The sequence below is a fragment of the Triturus cristatus genome, chromosome 7, assembly GCF_964204655.1.
Source record: "Triturus cristatus chromosome 7, aTriCri1.1, whole genome shotgun sequence".
Taxonomy (NCBI): Eukaryota; Metazoa; Chordata; class Amphibia; order Caudata; family Salamandridae; genus Triturus; species Triturus cristatus.
This window is the reverse complement of record NC_140590.1, coordinates 1,324,039,048-1,324,061,435: the sequence shown is the minus strand read 5'-3', so window position 1 is coordinate 1,324,061,435 and position 22,388 is coordinate 1,324,039,048. Positions and strand designations below refer to the sequence as shown.

Genomic DNA, 22,388 nt, shown 5'->3' with positions numbered 1-22,388 from the left:
CTGTGTGCCTGTTTTTCTCGGGGTGTTACCATCTGTCTGTGGTTTATGTGGGTGTCTGTTTACGTATAAGCGTCTGTGTGCATGTATGTGTCTTTGTGTGTTCGTGGTGTGCATGCCTGTTTGTGTGTCTCTGTCTCTTTCCCTCAATCTGTTGTGTCTGTGCGTGTGTGTATGGGTGTTCGCTAGTGTGCATGGCTGTTTGTGTGTCTGCGTCATCTTGCCTTTACCTGTTGTGTCTGTGCGTGCATGCGTATCTCTGTGTTCATAACACTGCGGGTGTGGGGGCATCAGACGGCGGGGGCAACGTTCGCTCAGTAATACCATACTTAGGGCCTCATGTAGGTAGCGAAATACCGGTCGGTAACGGCCGATATTCGGTAAATATGCCGTTACCGACCGGTATCCAGACAAGTGAGATGTAGGAGTCCAAAAACCACTTTTCGGTAAATATGAGGCGGTAAATACCGATTCATAGTTACCGAATTCTAAAATACCAATTCATATTTACCGAATACATAATTAACGAATCGGTAAATATGAAGTGGTAAATATGAAGTGGTAAAAATTTAAAATGACATGTAGGAGCAGTCGGTAATTAAGAAATCCAGGAAAATCGGTAAATAAGAGTCGGTAATTAACACGGATTGAAAGCAGGTGGTAACCATCAACAGTGCACATAAGCAATCCCAAAATGCAACAGCGTGGACAACATGGCCGCCATGTACGTCATTGCAAGGCGCCTACGTCTACAGGCAGCAGGACTGAGGGTGTGGCGACGGGAGGAACAAATCTACAGACAGCGCATCACACTACTCCAGCTGACTGATGCAGAGATACATGAGAGGTACAGGCTACACCCCGAAACCATCATGGACCTGATAAGGGACCTGCACCCACTCCTGGACCAGCCAACAAGAAGGGCGCACGCCATACCACCACATGTGCAGGTGATCTGCAGCCTACATCTACTGGCATCCGGCAGTTATCAGGTGGTGATAGCTGCGGTGGGTGGTGTATCCCAGAGTTGCCTGTCCCGTTTCTTCAGGAAGTTCCTGGATGCCATGATGCAGAGAATGCACCACTACATAAGCTTCCCAAACACACAGGCTGCACTGCAGAAAACAAAAACAGACTTTTATCACATGGCACAGTTCCCCCATGTCATCGGCTGTATTGATGGTACACACATCCCAATCTGTCCACCAGCTGATACAGAGCACATCTACAGGAACAGGAAGTCCACCCACTCCATCAATGTGCAGGTGATCTGTGATGCAGGGAACATCATCACAGATATTGTTGCAAAGTTTCCTGGGAGCACCCACGACTCTTACATCTTCCAGAATAGTGGGATCTACACACGACTGAGTGCCGGAGAATTCGGAGAGGGATACCTGCTGGGTAAGTAACAGTGACGCCCCTTGAAACCTGCAAATCAGAGTGTATAGAGGCATGTAACTGATGGTTCCCTTTTACTCATCCAGGCGACAGTGCATATGCATGCCGTTCATTCATCCTCACTCCCTACCTACACCCAGCAACCCAGAGTGAGAGACGATACAACGTGGCCCACAAAACAACACGCAATGTGGTGGAGCGCACGTTTGGACTACTGAAGAGCAGGTTCCGCTGCCTCCACAAGAGCGGAGGCGCACGCCAGTACAAACCCATCACCTGCTGCAAGATTATTGCCACTTGTGCAATGCTGCACAACCTTGCCACGAAAAAAGGTACAGATGTGGAACTAACATATTTTGAGGACAACGAGGATGAGTCAGGCCAGCCAGAGGGCAGCGCAGCTAGAGTGCCAACTGCAATCGATGGGAGAGAGAGACGGGCAGAGATCACATGCAACTATTTCTGAGTAAGTGAGGGGACACAGCGAGTTGTGAGAAGTCATGACGTAGTTTAATGTGGCACCACGCCATGAACACATGAACAGGCCAATCTGGCAATATACCATCTATACAAGGAGTATGTCCAGGGTTACGTCACCCAATGGGAAGTGGCTAAGCAGGGCCACATCAATGTTTGCGCATACGCGCTGCAGTGGTGGATTGCACGGCCTGTGCATCCTCACTAGAGCCAACCCCAAGCCCCCTGCTGCTCCTGCGTGCTTCGGGGACGGGGGGTGTGATGCTGCTGCTGGTGTCGATGCTCTCCGCAGCATCCCCTGCAGCAGTTGTCGACGCCTGACTAGTCAATAGCACCCCTAGTGCACTTGTCACCTGCACCATCCCCCGAGACAGGTCGCTGCAGCACTGTGTTAGGCCCTCCTGCATCGTCACAGAGCGCCGGCAAAGTAGGGAAGTCGCAGTTGCCAGACGGTTGAGTGCCCTGCTGGTAGTGTCCCTTCTCTGGCGTTCCCGGCGCCGTGCTTCGATGTCAGCATCTAATTTGCTGCACAACTGCTGGATTGACTGGGACATGTCCCGAATGCCCGCAGCCATGCCGCCGATGTTTGTGTCCATGTTGACTAAGCTTGTCTTCATCACCCGCATGTGCCTCTGGACTGACATAACTGCCTTTGATTGCAGGCGCTGTTGCTTCAACATTTGGCCCTCGAGCCCCAAGAAGACACCATGGCCGTCAGTGGGTGCTGGTGGACTCTGGACACGCGACCTGCGGCGCCCTCTTGCTCCCGTCTGTGCTGCCTGTGAGGTGTGGGGCACAGTGGGATGGCTCCCTTCCTGGGGCCCGGTGCGGTCTTCTGGGCCCATGCTGTCGTCTGACGAGGTGTCGAAGGCTCGTAGCCTGGCTGCTGGACGCCTCCTCATTCTCACACCTGCAAGCGGAGATGTGGCCGGTGATTCGAACATGAGTGGCGATGCTGGCTGTGGTTGTGGTGATGCTGGCTCTCGGTGAGGTGATGCTGGCTCTGTGTGCGGCGAGGCTGGCTGTGTTGGTGGTGCGGCTGCAAGTGGGCCTGCTCCCTGGTCTGAACTCGTGCTGGCTAGAGGTGATTTTTGTGGCCGGTGTGCCGTCTCCCCTGCAGCATGCCCTGTACTGCATGATGTCACATCTGTGGACAGAAAAACAACATTGGCTCAGTGTCCCCGAAGGGCTGCATTGCAAGCGTCACAATAAATCATTTCACATTCCAATCTGTCCTCTGTCTCCTTGTGCCTCGAGTGCGTGACATGCCTTGTTGCCCTGTAACATTTACGTCATGGTTAGTGTTGCCCTGACTACATCTCCCGGAATGCAATGCCTGTCTGCACTGACACGTGTGGACTGCAGTGTGATTCTCGTTTCACAATGGGGAATGTGGGATAGGGGTAGGGGAGGCTACATTGCTGTGCTTTCGTCTTACCTTGGTGTGTTGCGGCTCTGGCAGAGCTGTCGGCGTCCCCAAGACCCACGACGCTCTCTTGCTCGATTGTGGCCGCCACCAGCTCCTCCAGTTCGGTGAGGGCAGGTGCCCTGTTGGTTCCACCTCCGGTCTGGCTGGCCTCCTTCTGGATGTCGCCCATCTTCCTCTTGGTCACAATCCTCAGGTCATACCAGCGCTTTTTGAGGACCTCAATGTCCCTGTGGGTCACTCCCACAGCATTGACCTGCGCCTGGATGGCCAGCCATATGTTGCGCTTTTCGGCCTCAGGCACTTGCAGGGATTGCCTCCCAAACAGCTTCTGGTGCTGCTTCACCACCTCCTCCACCAGCACCTGGAGTTCCTTGGGGCTGAATTTGAGCTTCCTCCTCCTTTCCCCTCCGTCTTTCTGTGTTCTCTGGCTGGACATGCTGTTCGTTTCCCGCTCGCACATGCAACTGCTCCCTGCCTCTCCTCTGCACTCCAAGCCTCTCCAGGGTCGGCTAATTATGTACACCTGCCTGGGTGTGGCCACTTCGGCTAATTGTGTACACCTGCCTGGGTGTGGGCAGTTCCTGGTTGGGTGGGCTGTCGTTGCACAGGATTAGCTGTTTCGTCAAGTCATGTGATGTTATTTACCGAATCCGTACATACCGATTCGGTATTTTCCGATTCGGTAGATACCACCTCGGTATTTTCGGATTCGGTAGATACCACCTCGGTATTTTCCGAATCGGTAATTATCACCTCGGTATTTACCGAATCGGTGAATTCCGATTCGTATTTACCGAATGTTACCGAATCGGTAACTGTTACCGAATTTTTACCTACATATAACTTACCGATTCTAATTTACCGATTCGGTACGGCTCGGTATTTAAGAACCGGTAAAATTTATTTACCTACATGAGGCCCTTAGTATTCGCTGTTGACCCTTGAGCAGTCCTCGTGGAACTCTGTTTGTAGTGTTCTGTTCCTGTAAGTTTCTTGCGCTGTGTGTTTCTCATACAGGTACCTTCAGCCGCTATACAGAAGGCTATGCACAGCCAGTCCCTTGCCATCGCCCTCTTTGGTGCTGTGTTAGCTTTCTGCGTTGGCAGACCTGCATATCCGTTTGTGGACGCAAGTTGTGTGTGCGCGTTAAAATGAAAGGATCTTTTTTTTTATGTAGGTCTGCTTTCCGAGTCTAAGCGCTGTACAGTCGGCATTCATGCCTATTTTATATATGGTTGTCCAAGCTCACCCAATGTGTATGCTGCATGTTGTGTGGGAATGCTGTGTGTTTGTGTGCCCCGCTCGTTAAACACATCATATGCAGGATTAGCTTTTAAAGGATGTTTTCCAGGGTAGATATTAAGACAGTTCTATTTATGTTTGTGTGTTTATGTGTAGTGGTGTGCATATCTTTCTGTGTGGGCCAATGTGTCTGTGTTTGCCTGATTGTGTGTGTTTGTTTTTGTGTACGTGTGTGTCTGTGCGTTTGTTTCACTGTGTGCCTGTTTGTCTCGGGGTGTTTCTGTCTGTGGTTTATGTGGGTGTCTGTTTATGTATATGCGTCTGTGTGCATGTATGTGTCGTTGTGTGTTTGTGAGTGTGCATGCCTGTTTGTGTGTCTGCGTCTTTCCCTCAATCTGTTGTGTCTGTGCGTATGTGTGTTCTCGAGTGTGCATGGCTGTTTGTGTGTCTGCGTCATCTTGCCTTTACCTGTTGTGTCTGTGCGTGCATGCGTATCTCTGTGTTCATAGCACCGCGGGAGTGGGGGCATCAGACGGCGGGGGCAAGAGTCGCTCAGTAATACCACATTTCTGACAGCAGCATCTCTGATACAAACCATAACGCGCGAAGTGAGTGGCCCTCCGGGGGGCTGCGGGGCCTGGAAGCGGACTCACTCCGGCGCATCTGCTCTGTGTCTGTGGTTTGTCTTCCCAGGAGACTGATTCATCCCAGCCGGGGCCGATTCAAGCGTGAGTCTCTTATCAAGTCTGAGACCAACAGATTGCCAATGTCCTATCTGGACTTGAGAATTCTGGATGAAATCCCGCCCACCTGTGTGCCCTAGCTCATACCTCACTATTGAAAAGGTTTGTTATGGAGGCCCGCCAAGAGAAAAATCATTGTTTGGTGTAAAGCATTTTCTCTCTGTCTTGAGTCCTAAAGGAATCACCGATGACTGGACCTTTTCTGTGGTTGTTACTGTTGCTTAACACTGAGGGTAAGAGGCACAGGTACTACTGCAGACCAACTAGAAACCGAAGTTTAGTGTAGAGCATTGCTCCCCTGGACCATTGAGCCAGCGAGCAGCCTCTCTTTTGTATTTTAACAAGGTGGATTACCACTTTATTAAACTGTGAGATTGCTGCTCTTCCAGTTTAGCGATCTCCGTCTGCAAGGCAAACCGAAAGTGAAGGGTCCTCCAAGAAGCTGAATACTTACGGCCGGGCATGACGGGTTCCAGCCATCCCCTGTGCTCTCGTACTACACATTATATCGGATTTTCACATAAAGCAAACAATAGCCTCAACTCTGTCCGGCTGATATATATGGTCTTCATCCAAAAAATCACTCCGTGCATTTTATTGCCGAGACACTGGCCGAGCGAATTCCAAGCAATGTAAAGTCAAGGAGACAGTTTCATCTATCACCACCTGTTATCAGAATGCTAACAAATCCATCCCCCAGATACCAAGAACTTATTGTACCATTGGAAACAAAGTCAAATCTGCCCTTGTTTGAAAAATGATTCATAAACAGAATTTGCGAGCAGTCTCGTGGTTATAACATAACACCTCTGTCAAACATAACTGGTTGGATTCATGCTCGGTAACACACACACTGGTCAGAGTTCTACAGAATGACGTTAACATTCCATGCTCATTTACATTTTTTCTGTTTTCTAAGTCCAAGTTTATTGATAGGTCGAAAATTTAAAAGTACTTATATACAGAAATCCAACCAATATTCATCACCTCAGCCACACTGTAAACTTAACCTGGCATGTTACCTAATATCTTTCCCCTTGTTATTCAGGCTGTGTGCAAAAACTTCGACACCACCACTATCGTAGATGTGTAACGTTTCCAAATTCAATAGGATTCGCCTCTCTCTGCTAGACTAAGGGGTCGGCACAGAGGCACTATCTACCTACTTTTGGCTTTAGCATATGAGGGGCATATGAATAACAAATGTTCATCTGCTACTGTGACAGTTTCGCAACAGAAACCGTAGAATGACCCCTGCTTCATACCCCCCCATTAGGCGTGAAAGCTGCTACTTGAAGTGTCCCATACCTGAAATGTAAAAACAGTGATCGTGCACATGCCGGGCTTATAAAATCTTAAAAAGCCTCGACCTTGCTTGTGGATTTATGGAGTAAGAAAGAATTTATTAAACTGCCTGTGTTATTTTGATGCTCTCTGCAAGTGGAACTTTCTCATAAACCAGCTTTTTCACAATGTGTGCACCTCCTTGGTGGCAGCAGCAGAGCTCTTCGCCAAATTTTTGCAAGCCCGGGTTGGTCAATGCGTTTTCATGAATCCCAGCCATTTTATTTTTGCCGTGAAATTCGTTTTCAAAATGTCTGCCAGCCCCTTTCTAAATTGGCACAGTTGATTAGTGCTCCAAATACATATCCAATATAGCAAAGGTCTTAATGCAGCCAACACGGCTATTTCATGAATATCTAGGTCCAAACATATTGGTACAAGTGGTGTCCCTTCCTTAGATGAGTAAGGGCTCTAAGGAAATTATTTTCCGCAACACTCAAGGAGTCTGTGTTGATGCGGGCCCATAGTTCTGCACAGTAGAGAGCTGCTCTCCTTGCTTGAGCCTGATACATTTCCACAGCTGGTAAGATAGGGTTCCAGTGGGCATTTTTTGCAAATTTACGTATTGCCCCAGCTCTGTGCTTCACTTTGATTGAACGTTTTAAAATCTGCGGTTCCCAAGACCCTGTTTCAGCTAGTCTGATGCAAAGGCAGTGAAACTCCCATACTCTTCCTAATGGTTAATTCCGTACTGTGATGGCCCCCCTCTCGCTGCCTCTCTCAAGAACAAACTCAACACAAAACTGATTGAATCTATCAATCAGATTTTTCAGGCCCCTCTTGGTTTTAGACAACAAAAGTGTGTCAACCGCAAAAAGGAGCACAGGGATTTTGTGCTCTGCCAGAGAGAGAGGTGTCAGTCAGTCAAGTATCTTTATTCAACTGACTTGCAGCCATAAAAGAGTACATCATAAAAATGATTTAAAAGCAATTAAAATATGATGCAGACAACGTATGATAAGCTTCATGACAGTGGTAATTTATAATCAGAAATGTAACAATGATAATTAAGTCAATGTTTCAACATAATAGCAGCATGACATACAGACAACGTATATTGAGCCTTATGGCAAACCCGCATCCCATAAACCCATAAAAATCCCAAAATTGTTCATTAAAAGCCAAGTGCAAAAGAGTCACTTCCCAACCACATTTCATAAATGGACAGCTGTGGAAATGTATCTGTAGACCATTAAACAAGTATATTCATCATTTAAAAGCTGAAAGTGATATAGGGCTGGCCGACGCTTCCTAATATTTAAAATTTTTAAAAGGGGATGATAAAATCCCGCCTCGGCTTGTAATAAAGTTGACAGAAAAACAGGAATGCAGCATATTCTGTGTAGATTTGGAGTCAAAGGGCAAAGTTCCAGTTTAGCATCACAGTAAGCTTTGCATGGATAGGAGACCAGAAGGTGTGCAATGCCAAACCTGAATCTGATAAAACATTTTGACATGACATAAATAAAAAGAGAGATAAGGCTCAACGCTTGAAGGGCGTACCAGAAGCAAGTGTTCAGAGACCCTTTTTTTCCCATCTCCAAGCGCTCACTGGACAACCTTAGACAGGATAAAAAGTACTTTTTCAGCTGGATTTCTTGAATCTTTACAACGCGCTCTGGGTTGTGAAAACAGTCCACCAGCCCCAATGTCTCTAACAGTTTTTTTTATGTAGCTAAACCATGGTATCTTCAACATGTGATCAAGTTTAAAACAGTCCAAAATGATTGCGTGATTAAGGGCCGGCTCATCTTTTGCCCAAATTGAAAGCCATAGTAAAAATGGTGCAGTTTGTATGCGATGGGTTAAAGGAGTCAAACCAAATTCATTATGATTAAAGGTAGTGGGGAGCCTACCTGGAACTGTTAATAAACGTCTCAGAAAATTGTTCTCAGATGCTTGGAGGCAAGCCAGATTGCAAGATCCCCACACTCCAGCCCCATACAAAATTACAGAACACGAGCAGGCCTTATAAATATTAATTATTTAGTTAATCCGTCTTGAGCCTAATTTCTTCGCAAACCTAAATAGTGCCTCCAGGTTTTGATGAAAACTTCTGACCCTTGTTTCAACTAGATGGTGTCAAGTGCTTTTCTGGTCAAAAGGGATTCCCAAGTACGAAAAAGTTGGGACACAAGACAAACTTTCATTATTAATAAAACATGATTTTAAAAGAAGGGGGGAGATTTACCTGCCACCATGATGTTAGTCTTTAGGGCCAGTTTGGTCATAAAATCATTGAATCTAGTCACAAACTTTTGCAGGCCCACACTGGTTCTGGACATTAACACACAGTATCGGCATAGAGTAATGCTGTGAGATTTCTAGTGCCTATCTTGGGGACATCAACATGCCATTGATTATTATAACTTTCTAAGTCATTAATGTAAAGACAAAGGGGGGTGTCATTAACACTCTTCAGCATCTAGCTGACACAGTTATTAATAGAAAAGATAAAGAGTGTTGGTACAAGAAGACAACCTTGGCGCACACCTTGTTCAACTGGGACGGCCTCGGTCAAATCCCCACTCGTGCTACACTTTGACAAAGTTGCCCTGGTAGAGTAGCATAATTATGTGCAATAGATTAGGGAGGAGCCCATCCCTCGAAGCACCTCCCACAATTCCGCCTAGGCACCAGCTCAAATGTGGGGGGCTCTGTCTACTGCTGTTTAAAAGGCCCAGGCTACTATACCTTGCTGCTCCCTTCGCCTGCCGCCTGTCTCCCCTGCCGCCGCTGCCGTTCTTGCATCCCGGCGCGGCCGCAGTGAGGGGAGGACTACATCTCCCACCAGTACTTGCGGCAGGAAGCCGCACACGCCTCCTCGGCGGCCGGAGGTGTACTTAACTTGAGGAGAGCCCCGGTGGAGCGGGGACTCTGTCTACTGCTGTTTAAAAGGCCCAGGCTACTATACCTTGCTGCTCCCTTCGCCTGCCGCCTGTCTCCCCTGCCGCCGCTGCCGTTCTTGCATCCCGGCGCGGCCGCAGTGAGGGGAGGACTACATCTCCCACCAGTACTTGCGGCAGGAAGCCGCACACGCCTCCTCGGCGGCCGGAGGTGTACTTAACTTGAGGAGAGCCCCGGTGGAGCGGGGGCTCTGTCTACTGCTGTTTAAAAGGCCCAGGCTACTATACCTTGCTGCTCCCTTCGCCTGCCGCCTGTCTCCCCTGCAGCCGCTGCCGTTCTTGCATCCCGGCGCGGCCGCAGTGAGGGGAGGACTACATCTCCCACCAGTACTTGCGGCAGGAAGCCGCACACGCCTCCTCGGCGGCCGGAGGTGTACTTAACTCGAGGAGAGCCCCGGTGGAGCGGGGGCTCTGTCTACTGCTGTTTAAAAGGCCCAGGCTACTATACCTTGCTGCTCCCTTCGCCTGCCGCCTGTCTCCCCCGCCGCCGTTCTTGCATCCCGGCGTGGCCGCAGTGAGGGGAGGACTACATCTCCCACCAGTACTTGCGGCAGGAAGCCGCACACGCCTCCTCGGCGGCCGGAGGTGTACTTAACTCGAGGAGAGCCCCGGTGGAGCGGGGGCTCTGTCTACTGCTGTTTAAAAGGCCCAGGCTACTATACCTTGCTGCTCCCTTCCCCTGCCGCCTGTCTCCCCTGCCGCCTCTGCCGTTCTTGCATCCCGGCGCGGCCGCAGTGAGGGGAGGACTACATCTCCCACCAGTACTTGCGGCAGGAAGCCGCACACGCCTCCTCGGCGGCCGGAGGTGTACTTAACTCGAGGAGAGCCCCGGTGGAGCGGGGGCTCTGTCTACTGCTGTTTAAAAGGCCCAGGTACTATACCTTGCTGCTCCCTTCGCCTGCCGCCTGTCTCCCCTGCAGCCGCTGCCGTTCTTGCATCCCGGCGCGGCCGCAGTGAGGGGAGGACTACATCTCCCACCAGTACTTGCGGCAGGAAGCCGCACACGCTTCCTCGGCGGCCGGAGGTGTACTTAACTCGAGGAGAGCCCCGGTGGAGCGGGGGCTCTGTCTACTGCTGTTTAAAAGGCCCAGGCTACTATACCTTGCTGCTCCCTTCGCCTGCCGCCTGTCTCCCCCGCCGCTGCTGCCGTTCTTGCATCCCGGCGTGGCCGCAGTGAGGGGAGGACTACATCTCCCACCAGTACTTGCGGCAGGAAGCCGCACACGCCTCCTCGGCGGCCGGAGGTGTACTTAACTCGAGGAGAGCCCCGGTGGAGCGGGGGCTCTGTCTACTGCTGTTTAAAAGGCCCAGGCTACTATACCTTGCTGCTCCCTTCGCCTGCCGCCTGTCTCCCCTGCCGCCTCTGCCGTTCTTGCATCCCGGCGCGGCCGCAGTGAGGGGAGGACTACATCTCCCACCAGTACTTGCGGCAGGAAGCCGCACACGCCTCCTCGGCGGCCGGAGGTGTACTTATCTCGAGGAGAGCCCTGGTGGAGCGGGGGTTCTGTCTACTGCTGTTTAAAAGGCCCAGGCTACTATACCTTGCTGCTCCCTTCGCCTGCCGCCTGTCTCCCCTGCCGCCGCTGCCGTTCTTGCATCCCGGCGCGGCCGCAGTGAGGGGAGGACTACATCTCCCACCAGTACTTGCGGCAGGAAGCCGCACACGCCTCCTCAGCGGCCGGAGGTGTACTTAACTCGAGGAGAGCCCCGGTGGAGCGGGGGCTCTGTCTACTGCTGTTTAAAAGGCCCAGGCTACTATACCTTGCTGCTCCCTTCGCCTGCCGCCTGTCTCCCCTGCCGCCGCTGCCGTTCTTGCATCCCGGCGCGGCCGCAGTGAGGGGAGGACTACATCTCCCACCAGTACTTGCGGCAGGAAGCCGCACACGCCTCCTCGGCGGCCGGAGGTGTACTTAACTCGAGGGGAGCCCCAGCGTCGCGGGACCGTGCGCAGGTGGCGCCGGGCTAAGCCCGGGCAAAGGGCGGGCCGTCTGTGGCCGTCCGGGGCTGTACGAGGCTCGGCTGGGCCTACTCTCTGTGGTATATTGGGCCCCTGGGTAACGTTCCAACCATTACGGGGATATTCATCTGTGTTGTACTTCTCCTTTTGTCCTTGTTTTCTTCTCCTGGTTTGGTCACCTATTACGATTTTCTGACACTAACATTGTAAGTTATGGGCAAGAGGAAGTTGCTAGATGTCACTGGAGTGTCTCAAGCAAACACAGGTGGGGCAGCCAAACGGAAAAAAGCTAAGAAGTCCTGTAAGAAAGCCCTATCGAATGGCCCTGCCGCAATGGACCGTATTGAATCTTTGGTTGAGGACTGTGAACTGATACTACAAGTTGCCCCGGATGCAATATCCACATCCGTGACGGAACCTCTCACATCGAGAAAAAAACGATCTGGCACTAAGTCCATCCCTCAAATGTTCAGCAAAATAGCCCCTCGTCATCCAGCACCCCAAAATGAGGAGCGAGGGAGTGATGAGGGAAGCGCTCTGGCGGCCAATCCTGGACCAGATTTTATGACAATTGATGTAATCCCAGTACCCCTTGACCCTGTAGTGATTGTGTGCTCCAACCGCTATGCAGCCCTAACTGATAATTCTGATTTGGCCGCACTACCTGAACCGGACCTAGAGCCTGACCAACGACTTCTGACTAATATGACAAAGGAATGTGAGCCCCAAGATCGAACGGGTGGGGGGGCATTAGACGTCAGGCAAACTGTTGATTTGTTAAGACAGGAAATTGGTGAAATGAAAATACTAATCTCTGAACTGATGTCGATTATCAAAAAATCTGTCCCACACTTTGTATTAACCCCTACTGACAAACCTCTACATCCTGCATCTTGTATTCCAACTCAGCCTGCCACCTTAAGATATATTGAAACTCACACTTCCCCAGCCATTTTATCTGAATGTAGCAGAATAGAACCAAGGGCAGCGCACAGAGTAGGCCCTAACTCTGTTAACCTTCCTAAGAAGTCCCATTTGATCCCCACCCTACCCAACCATCTTAGTCAGACCAACCAATTGCGTAGTAATCTTGACTCTTGTCTACCTATACCCTCCAATTTAGCCAAAACATCTCTAGCCCCTAACAAGCCCACGGTCTATATGGTTGGGGTTCCGCTAGCAAAAGGTAGAGAAGATGAAGGATCATTAAAAAATAAGGTCACCCATTGGATACGTTATGTTAGAGGTTGTCGATCCCTAATAAGGGATGATATTATTCGAGCACAAAGACATAGATCTGAGGATAGTCTCACAGAAACTGTTGAACTTACTCTGGCTAACCACTCCTTCGCTGAAGGCCTCTTAGCTTTAGAGTTTAGAACTTCTTCTTCAGGTTCATCTGCCATCCAATTTAGGCGATACCCCCGTCAAACTTAATAGGAGAAGGGGTGTAGAACAGGACCTAAAAGAGGCAAACCACTCTGTGCTTGATAATATTGACTGACTAATTCCTGATGTGATGTCAAGTAATCTAGGTACTTCTTCTGGTTATGATATGCAAATGGCCCAATCCCAAAAATCTTCTGTTACAATTCATAATATTAATGCGATCGATGTAGGTGGAGCGAATACACCCCAATTGCATCTATCCCATGTTAACGCTACTGACATCTCACCGCCCCCTCTCCCAAACCTTAAAATAATCTCATGGAACATTGCCGGCCTGCGAACCAAACTTTCTCTTCCAGATTGGAATGAGTTGATTGCAGGCCATGATATATGTATCTTCCAAGAGACCTGGAGCCTTGTTCCATTACATAAACATGGCTATGCCTGTTTTTGTGTTCCAGCAACCTCGAAGGGGCGAGGACGCCCCTCGGGAGGACTTATAGTCTGGGTGAGTATCGCCCTCAATCTTGAGGTTTTTTCAACATTTCCCCTGATATAATGAGATTGACGCTGAGAGGGTCCAGGGGCGGCCCTGTCATTGAGCTTTTTAATGTCTACATTAGAGGAACAAGTGGTGGCTCCAAATCATCGATATTAACAGATTTGGTAAACAAACTCTCTTTGTGTTCACCTGATTCTTTTATTTTGGTGACAGGTGACATGAACTGTACGTTCGAACCCTTGGCTACAGATGATTTTCTTGAGGTGGAGAATGAGGATGCCAGGTAGTTTATACCAGCATTAACACTACCTCCAATTAAAAAATGGACACCAGTAGCAATCCAACTAAATGCTATAACATTAGAATTTGGCCTAAGAGCAGCTAATGGACGTTTCCCATCCGATCTCCACGGTGCTAATAGATTCAATAAAATGTCTTGCCCATCGCGAATTGATTATATCTTGATTGATCGACGACTATGGAAAAACGCAGTGGATATGGCCATAGTTCCATCTATCGAAAGCGACCATAATCCTCTGTGCTTAACTCTGAAGAGTCCATGGTCTTCTGTCCCATCAGGCTTTGGTGTTGATGCCATTATTCTTTCCAAAGAAGTAGTTCCATCAAATTGCAGGAGATACCTCAAATGGCCTAAAATTATTTGTAATGAGCAGAAAATGATAGCCATAAAGGAGGTCCTGCTAGCTAATATCATGGAACTGCAAAAAGCATGTAGTGATCCAGATGGGTGCTTAAGGGTGGGGACCATTCATAACGACACAGTCACGAAGATAGGTTCACTTTTTTCGATATTCTGTCCTTTGAGAACCTCTAACAAATCTCATAACGTAGCAGGCTCATGGTATAGTCCAGATTGCAGGCAAAAAAAGACTATACTAATATCCGCCGTTAAAACCTCTGACTCTTGCCTAGTGCAAAGAGCTAGAAAAGAGTATAGAAAGGCAGTGACGCAAGCAAAACGCGTATGGGAGGAATCCCATTGGCAGGATCTTAAAGCCGCTAGTCTGGCTAAGGACGGAAATTCTTTTTGGAAATTGTGTAGAATGTCCTCAGGTTCGGATTTTGACACCATACCTAATCATATTTCTAGTCAAGAGTGGTTTACACATTTTAAAAAACTTTATTCTGGGGAGGATGCACAAAGCCCTAGACTTTTACATCATCCAATAGTAAGCACCTCCACTATAGATACATGTGATCCTTTTGTTGAGTCTGAGGTTTTGATTGCCATTAATAAAATAGTCCCTGCTAAGGCTTCTGGCCCAGATGGTCTCCCTGGTGACTTGTTTCGAGCTGATTCTCGAAATTGGGCAAAGTATTTTACTCTTTTGCTCAATGCCCTCATTAATGGATCATCTGTTCCGGACTCATGGAAAGGAGCTGAGGTGGTCCCAATATTTAAAAAGGGCTCTAGGGGGGACCCTGCAAACTACCGACCGATCAGCCTCATTGATGCTGGTCAGAAGGTGGTTGGCAGAGCTTTGCTGGAGAGAATCCTGCTATGGGTTAATGAGAATAATATTCTGTCTCATTACCAGGCAGGATTTAGATCAAATACAGGCACAATTGATCAGGCCTTTAGACTCCTCCTCTTGCACTGGAAGGTGGTCACGATCGGCAAAGGCAGTCTTCATCTAGCTTTTATAGATTTGAAGACTGCCTTTGACCTGGTCCCACGCGACCGCCTGTGGTCAGTCATGAGGGAAATGGGCGTGCCCAAGCCGATCCTTGACCTTCTGATTCGCCTGCATGAGGGCAATTTTGCCCAGATTAGATGGGGAACCCAGAATCAAAAAACAGTAAAAATCCCTGTTAATAGGGGAGTTTGCCAGGGCTGCGTTTTGGCACCCACCCTATTTTCCCTATTTGTGAATGGGGTGGTAAAATGTTTACAAGATATTCCAGCAGATGCTCCGGCCCTGGCGGGCGATAAGGTTCCCGCCCTCCTTTTTGCAGATGACACCCTGCTAATTTCTAAGACCCCGGCAGGGTTGCAGAAGCTCTTGGACAGATTTCACCTGTTTTGCAATTTAAGAGGACTGATCATAATCACCCTAAAGACCAAACTTCTTTCGTTTAACTCACGTAGGCCATCTAAATTTATTCTCAAGTTAGACGGAGTCCCTCTCGAGTTTGTGAAAACTTTTGATTATCTTGGCATTAGAATCTCTAATAACATTAGTTGGAGACCCCATTTAGATAAGATGCTTCTTAATCACAAGCGGGTTGCGGGGGCCATTATCAAAGAACACCGCTCCTCACAGAGCAGACCCATCGCACCCGCCTTAGTGATTTACCAAGCAAAAGCTGTCAGCTCAGCCCTGTATGGTGCTGAGCTTTGGGGCTTCGGTGACGTCAAAGAAATTTCTGGGTCAGAAAACAAATTCTTGAGGGAATTGGTCTCAGTCCCAAGGTGTACTCCCCATAAACCTTTATTTTGTGACTTGGGCAGGCGTGCAATTAAGGATTTGGCAAGACTGCGTCCCCTGCTTTTTTGGGCCCGCTTATGGCGAACCCCCGAGTTATCAAAGTACGTAGAGGGCCTTAGAGAAGTGATAAACACTCCGGGCTCACATAGAATTGGCTTGGCTTCTTCTACAGTTAGGATTTAGAGAAGCTTGGGAGTCCGGCAAACCAATAAACAAGATCGATCTTAAAAGAGTTTACTGGTCATGGATTGATACCCAAGAGATTAGTAAACCTAACCAAGGTAGATTAACAGAAGCCTTTTACTCACACAAACAAATAGTCAGCCTTGAGCCCTACCTTGACCTCATCCAGAAACCAAGAGACAGAACACTTTATGTTCAATTTAGAATGGGCACATTACCTACCCGAGAGTATACTAACAAATGGAAGCCTCCCCTCCAGACCAAGGCATTTTGTCCGAGCTGTAGTGAGAAAGCTGAAAGCATGGCACACCTTATGTTCGAGTGCCCGGCTTATAAAAACCCAAGAGGCAGATGGCTAAGCCCAGTCTGCAGACAGCTGGGCACATCGAACTATCGTGTAGCCCTCAGGATTTTGCAATCAGATACCAGCACAGTACTGGTTTGTGGTGTGGCCAAATTTCTAGGGTGGTCTTGGATAATTAGGGTTAAGAATCTTTGCCCTGATATGATTTCTTAGCTTTTTTTAAAAATTCTTTTTTACCTTTTTAGCTTGTTTATTATCAAATCAAAAGCTTTGGGACATATATGGAAATTTAATCTTTTTTACTCGAATGTAAATATTCTGCATCAAATGTATTTATTTAACTTTTTAACATTCTCTCCCAATCGATAAATTGCATTTCTTATGTATGTATGTTGTTGCTTTTATGATACAATTTTTATCGAAATAAAGCTTTGATGATGATGATGATGAATGTCACAAAAAGTTCACCCATCCTCCACTTTGCAACAAGGAAACTGAAGGCCTGATCAACAGCACTAGTCTTGTGCCTAAAGCCTTCCTGCAGGTTTGAGAGGATATGGTTCTGCTCACACCAAACTAGAAGCAGCTCCAAGACCTATTTACAAAAAACCTTTGGCAAGTTATCCATAATGCTGATTGGGCAAACACCTGGATTCCCCCTTTTTAAAAATTGGCAAAATCTCATCAGCCCTCCAGGATGTAGGGATGAACCCCTCTGTCATGATTGCATTTGAGATGGCGTTTATGTAGGGCACCCAAACAGCAGTGTCAGACTTGAAGAGATCTGCAGGGATCTCATGAAGCCCGGTACTTTCCATTGTCTAAATGAGGCCACAGCCCAAGCACTTTCCTCCAACGAGGAATCTATTGGAGGCAGGTTGTGATTCAGCGGACAGCTAGCATCCCGGAGGGGGGGGGGGGGGGGGGGGGAGGAGGGGGGGGGGGGGAGAACAGCTCTCTCTATTTCGTGAGATGGTATATATAATTTTCTAAAATGGACAATCCATTCACGGGGTAAGATTGTAGACTTGGCTGGCTTACCCATTTTCCCGCCACCTAGATTGACGAAAGACCAGAATTTCCTTTATTGGTTGTTGCTGCATCCAAAAAATTCAGGCAAATACCATTTCCACATTTTGCTTTGGCTTCCTTTAAGTTAGCTCGGCAGGCAGCCCTGTTTTCTCCGATATCCCAAATGACTCCCATTTTTATAGCTTCCAGAAACTTTGTCTTAGCAATTTTACAGACTCTATTAAACTAGCCCTTTGGGGCAGTTAGTTTTGGTATCCCCAAAGCTTCCTTGGTGAAAAGATCCCTTAACTTTGAAAACACTACATTGTGCTCAACTAAAATGATGGATACATTGTTCCCCAAGATAACTAACATTCATTCCATGTGGGTGGCAAGAATTAAATATAGATCCATCCCTACATTATGTGAAGAACTCACTGCCTCCCACTTGGCATCCCTCCTACTGTTTATTACTTCTAGATGGTCCTGGTGGATAATTACTCCTGTTTTCCAATTTTCCTGGCTTCCCACTACCAATTTTCAGCAGTGAGCTTGTGATTCTAGTCTTGTGTCAATTAGTAAACATGGTGCAATCCAGAAGAAAATTTTGTTTACTAGCTCTCAGTTGTAGGTCTAAACAAACAACACAAATGTCTCCCTTCTAAAGGCAGGAGAATGAAAATGGAAATTGGGAGTAAGATCCTTTCACCCTCCCAGCTGTCAGAATGAAACAAGGGCCAACTTCACTAAATGGTTTATTTTGGGGTGATGTGGCAGTCCTGCCTCACTGACAGGGTCAAATGACTATCAGGCTGCTGCCAATCTGTTCCTGTTTTTAGAGGTCTTGCGCAGCTCACTTGTTGTTAGACCCTATGAGCAAATCTAAATGATATTAAAAAAACAAATGCCCAGAGAAGCATTTTAGAAAAAATTTCACTTTAAATTAAACATTCCAGTGTCAGAATATAGGAGGCTGATGGCTTTCCACTTACAAATTTAAAGAACAAACCAAAATAAAAAATTATGATCACAAATAAGTATTTTCCTTCTGCTTTAAGGTATAATAAACAACTGGATAGTGACTATAACCTTGAAAATATGTTTAACCACATCAGTAATCTTCATAGCGATAAAGTACAGAAAATAGGTTTATGCAGTCGCACCCACTTTACCTGTTGTGATATAGAGCCATTCACCGCATTAGGAACCTACAAGAATAGAAAATAATTTCTGTGTATTAATAGGTCATCCTTGTATGCAAAATGTAGAACAGAATAAATATCTATCAATCTGAAGGCTCCCTGTTCGCTCTTTGTATGTTTTATCACCTCCCCTCCCTTCTCTACACAATGCCCCTCTCTCCACATTTGTTTTAAACATGTGCTAGGTGCATTCAATCTCGCTTATCCGCTAACAACTATGGCCCATCTTGCAATATTGCTCTAGTACCAGTAACATAGTTCAAAAAACAAAACTATTTTAATTTTGATGCCAGAGGTCTTAATTTTTTTGCCACATTGGCGCATGGAATTTACCAATATTATACACAATAATGATCTTCAGCACTGGGATCAGCTGCAGTCCTGGCCCCTTCAGATGAGACTGGGCATATGGTTGCTTCCCCATCCAAACCACTCAGCCTGCTGCCAAATGCAAACAAGCATTTGCAATGCAATAGGTCTCACATTTGCGAGAGTTTGAGATATTGGCATTGTAAATGAAAATGCCTTTTATTTATGTGTTGTTTTTCAAAACAGATAAATACATGCCAATAGCTTAAACTCTCGCAAATGCGAGACCCACTGCATTGCAAATGCTTGTTGAACACAGTAACAAAGTGCAAACCCACCTCCTCAAAACAAAAAAGCCAATGGAAAATGAACAGCTTCAAAAATATCTAAAAGCTTTTGTCAGCCAGGCACATATGGCAGAGTATATCTTACATATCACTGCAAGCATCGGGAGAGCCATATCATAACACCACTGCTTTCTTTGTTAAAAGGTGGCCCATGCTGACAGACTATAACAAGCATTTGCAATGCAATAGGTCTCGCATTTGCAAGAGTTTAAGCTATTGGCATTGTAAATGACAATGCCTTTTATTTATGTTGTAAAACCAACACGTAAATAAAGGCATTGCCATCTACAATGCCAATAGCTCAAACTTTCACAACTGCGAAACCTATTTGCATTGCAAATGCTTGTTTTTTTAGCTATCTGCTTCGCTGATAGGGGCTTCTTTCATTTTGGTGGCCAAAACTATTTTTTGTCCAAATCCGACCCAGGACAGAAGTCAGTACCACGAACATCCCCTTTGCTCAGCTCATGCAAGCAAGCGGACGCCTCGTGGCCTGGTGATGACAATTATGCTTTTATCGGGATAATCGCACGACCTGTACAGAAGGTCTGGTCTTCAAAATATGTGGACCAGGCTCTAAATCGCAGTGCACTTTACATCTCATTGTTTAAAAAAAACAGCATATTAGGAAAAGATCTAGAGCAAAGTGTGTTTAATGTTATGTTAACTCATGAGATTTGAACCTACATCACTCGTAAATGTGGGCCTTGCTGTGCTCTGAGGCCGACTGGCCAATAGGGAGAGTACCATAAGGTATGTGGTTAGTTTGTGTGTGTATGCCTTGTTTTTGATATGCTAGAGTAAAAATCACACGTCTCATATTTCACTCAACCAGACCAGTCCACTCAAAAAACGCACCAGCCAAGGTTTTTGTTCACACTTTTAAATAGGTTGCATCTCGTAAAAAATAGATATTTTAGAGGAAGAGAATGGGCCGAAAGCACAGCAGCCACTTTGTACAAAAAGTCTGCTATCTCTCGTGATGTTTTCCATGCGTTTAGCTTTCAAAATAATGTGATGGTATGGGAGTGTTGGGCAACCCTGAAACGGAGCTGGGGAAATCGGAGGATTTGTGCAGAGAACAAAAACAAAACTAAACTAAACCCCTACGGAAGAGGGCGCCTCTGACGAACAGCGCAAAACACATTTATTTTGAGGACAGATGTTGTTAGTCAGCTAGTGATATACTGAAGGGGGTTGGGGGAGCTGATGACGCAAGCGCCTGCGGGGTGTATGCCGAGGCACTACGGCTCTGAGCTTAGTTGGTAACGGGACAATCTGTGATTCTAAAAAAGCAATTGTTTGTAGCGCACTATTATTCCACGCCGGCCCTCGAAGCACTCTCCGGAGCAGTGCTTGCAGAGGCAGATAAACATTTGGAAATGTCCCTTCTTGATAGCAGCAGCTTCCTTTAACTAGCGTTGCGAAGCCAAGGACTGTTTAAACAAGATGTCGCCATTGCGCAAATTAAAAAAAAGTGCTTACCGACTTAATGAAGGAGACAGGATAACGCCGCAAGCAAACGATCGAGTCCGGATGGGCCGGTCGAGAAGGAGACAGGGTGGTAACAAAAGAGCCTGGTTTTCAATCAGAGGCCACCGTTCAGCATAAATGATGACGCCAGCCAATGGGACTGATGGACGGGGCTTCAAGTCCCCTTCTGAAATCTTATTGATCACAATAAGCCTCGCAGAGCGAGGAGCGCATGCGCACTCCAGTGCTAGGTCTGCAAGATCTAAAAATGACATACAGAATTAGCTATAGGTACTTAAACACAACAGCTGTTTGGGGAAGTGTAGGAATGCGCTTGTCGGTTACTTGCCACAAAAGAAATGCACCAAACAGCCTCGCCATATAGTGTTTAACAGCAGCAATGAGACCAGGTTTCTGGACCTCCAAGTGAAGAAACAACTCCCATCCAGTCTCTGTAGGCAACCCTGCCTCAAAGGCAGGCTGAGTGAGAGCAGCATTCTGCCATCACCCAGCGCTAAAAAGGCTGCCTTTGTGTTCCAAAGTCTAGGCTTTCATGCAACATGTCGATTACTGGAGATAACAGAAAACACCGGATACGTGTGCTGTTTACTCAAACCTGGCATAAATATACCATTTGTTGTGCTTTTACGAATGAGCTGGGAGGGGAGAGGGAAAAAGACTTAAGCGGGGGTGTGAGTTGTAAGCAGGGCTTTGGGAGAGCAGGAAGACACATGCACCCAATGTAGTGCTTAAAGATAAATAAAAATGTACCCTGAGGAGTGCTGTGCAAGGATACAAGTCATCCAATCAAAAGGATGGTAAGAAGCTATGCTCCAGAGGAGGGACAATCACAAGAAGAGGAATAAAACCCATTGTATAAGAAGTAAGCAAATGAGCAGCGAGAGAGTCAAATTATTATTAGCAGTGAGCTGACCAAAAGTCCATTTTGTGAATTGGATATGTACACAATAGAGGTCTGAAAACAGACAGCTAAATCTAGTAGGTAGGTAGTGCAGAAAGAGCAATGGTGGCACAATATATATATAAATAATTTCAGTTTCAGTGAATAAGAAAAATAAAAGCGGAGACGGGCACAGGAACCACCGGAGGAGCTCAGGAATGGGGGAAGGCAAAGGTGAGGAAGCAAGAAGCGGCACCAAAGGAAAGAGCGAAAACACATGCACCTCTGGTACAGTGCTGAAAATAAAAGGATAAAAAAAAAAATAGGTGCCCGATTGAAGCAACATCGGCAGTGGAATGGTACCATTTAACTAATCTGAGCAATGTGAGACAGAACTGCTTCTGGGCAGGACAAACAAAAGGATGGGAAGGAATGTGACAGAATCAAGAAAAGATAACTGAGACAGACAGAGGACTCCAGTCTTGCGCAAGGACGACCTGACCCAAAATGCACTCTATGTACATTGGAAAGAACAAGGCTGGCCATCTGACAGTTAAAGGTGTCTGTAGCCGAGATGTAGAAATCAAAATAGCAATATAAATAAATTCAACAACTGCCAGTTACTGTGTTTAACCACCACGGCTCATTGGTCTATATACTGTCATCTTTGCTATGTAAACGGTTTCTGTTTAAAATGTTACATGAAATAAGTTACAAATAAATTAAATAGTAAATAATCACAACTGTTACATTCCAGTGATTTCTAAAACAAACAAAAACAAGACAAGCCCGGCGGAGCGTGGGGGCGCGCGCTTGGCGGG

General features: G+C 47.1%; 1 protein-coding gene across 2 annotated transcripts in view; it reads right to left on the bottom strand.

Moving 5' to 3' along the window:
• Positions 1-22,388, bottom strand: part of TCTN3 (tectonic family member 3) — a 781,719-nt gene that overhangs the window by 450,640 nt on the left and 308,691 nt on the right. For both annotated transcript variants that reach the window (XM_085618937.1, XM_085618938.1), the window contains exon 7: positions 18,508-18,543. In XM_085618937.1, the coding sequence (XP_085475063.1) occupies positions 18,508-18,543 (36 nt within the window). The remainder of the gene's footprint in view (positions 1-18,507; positions 18,544-22,388) is intronic.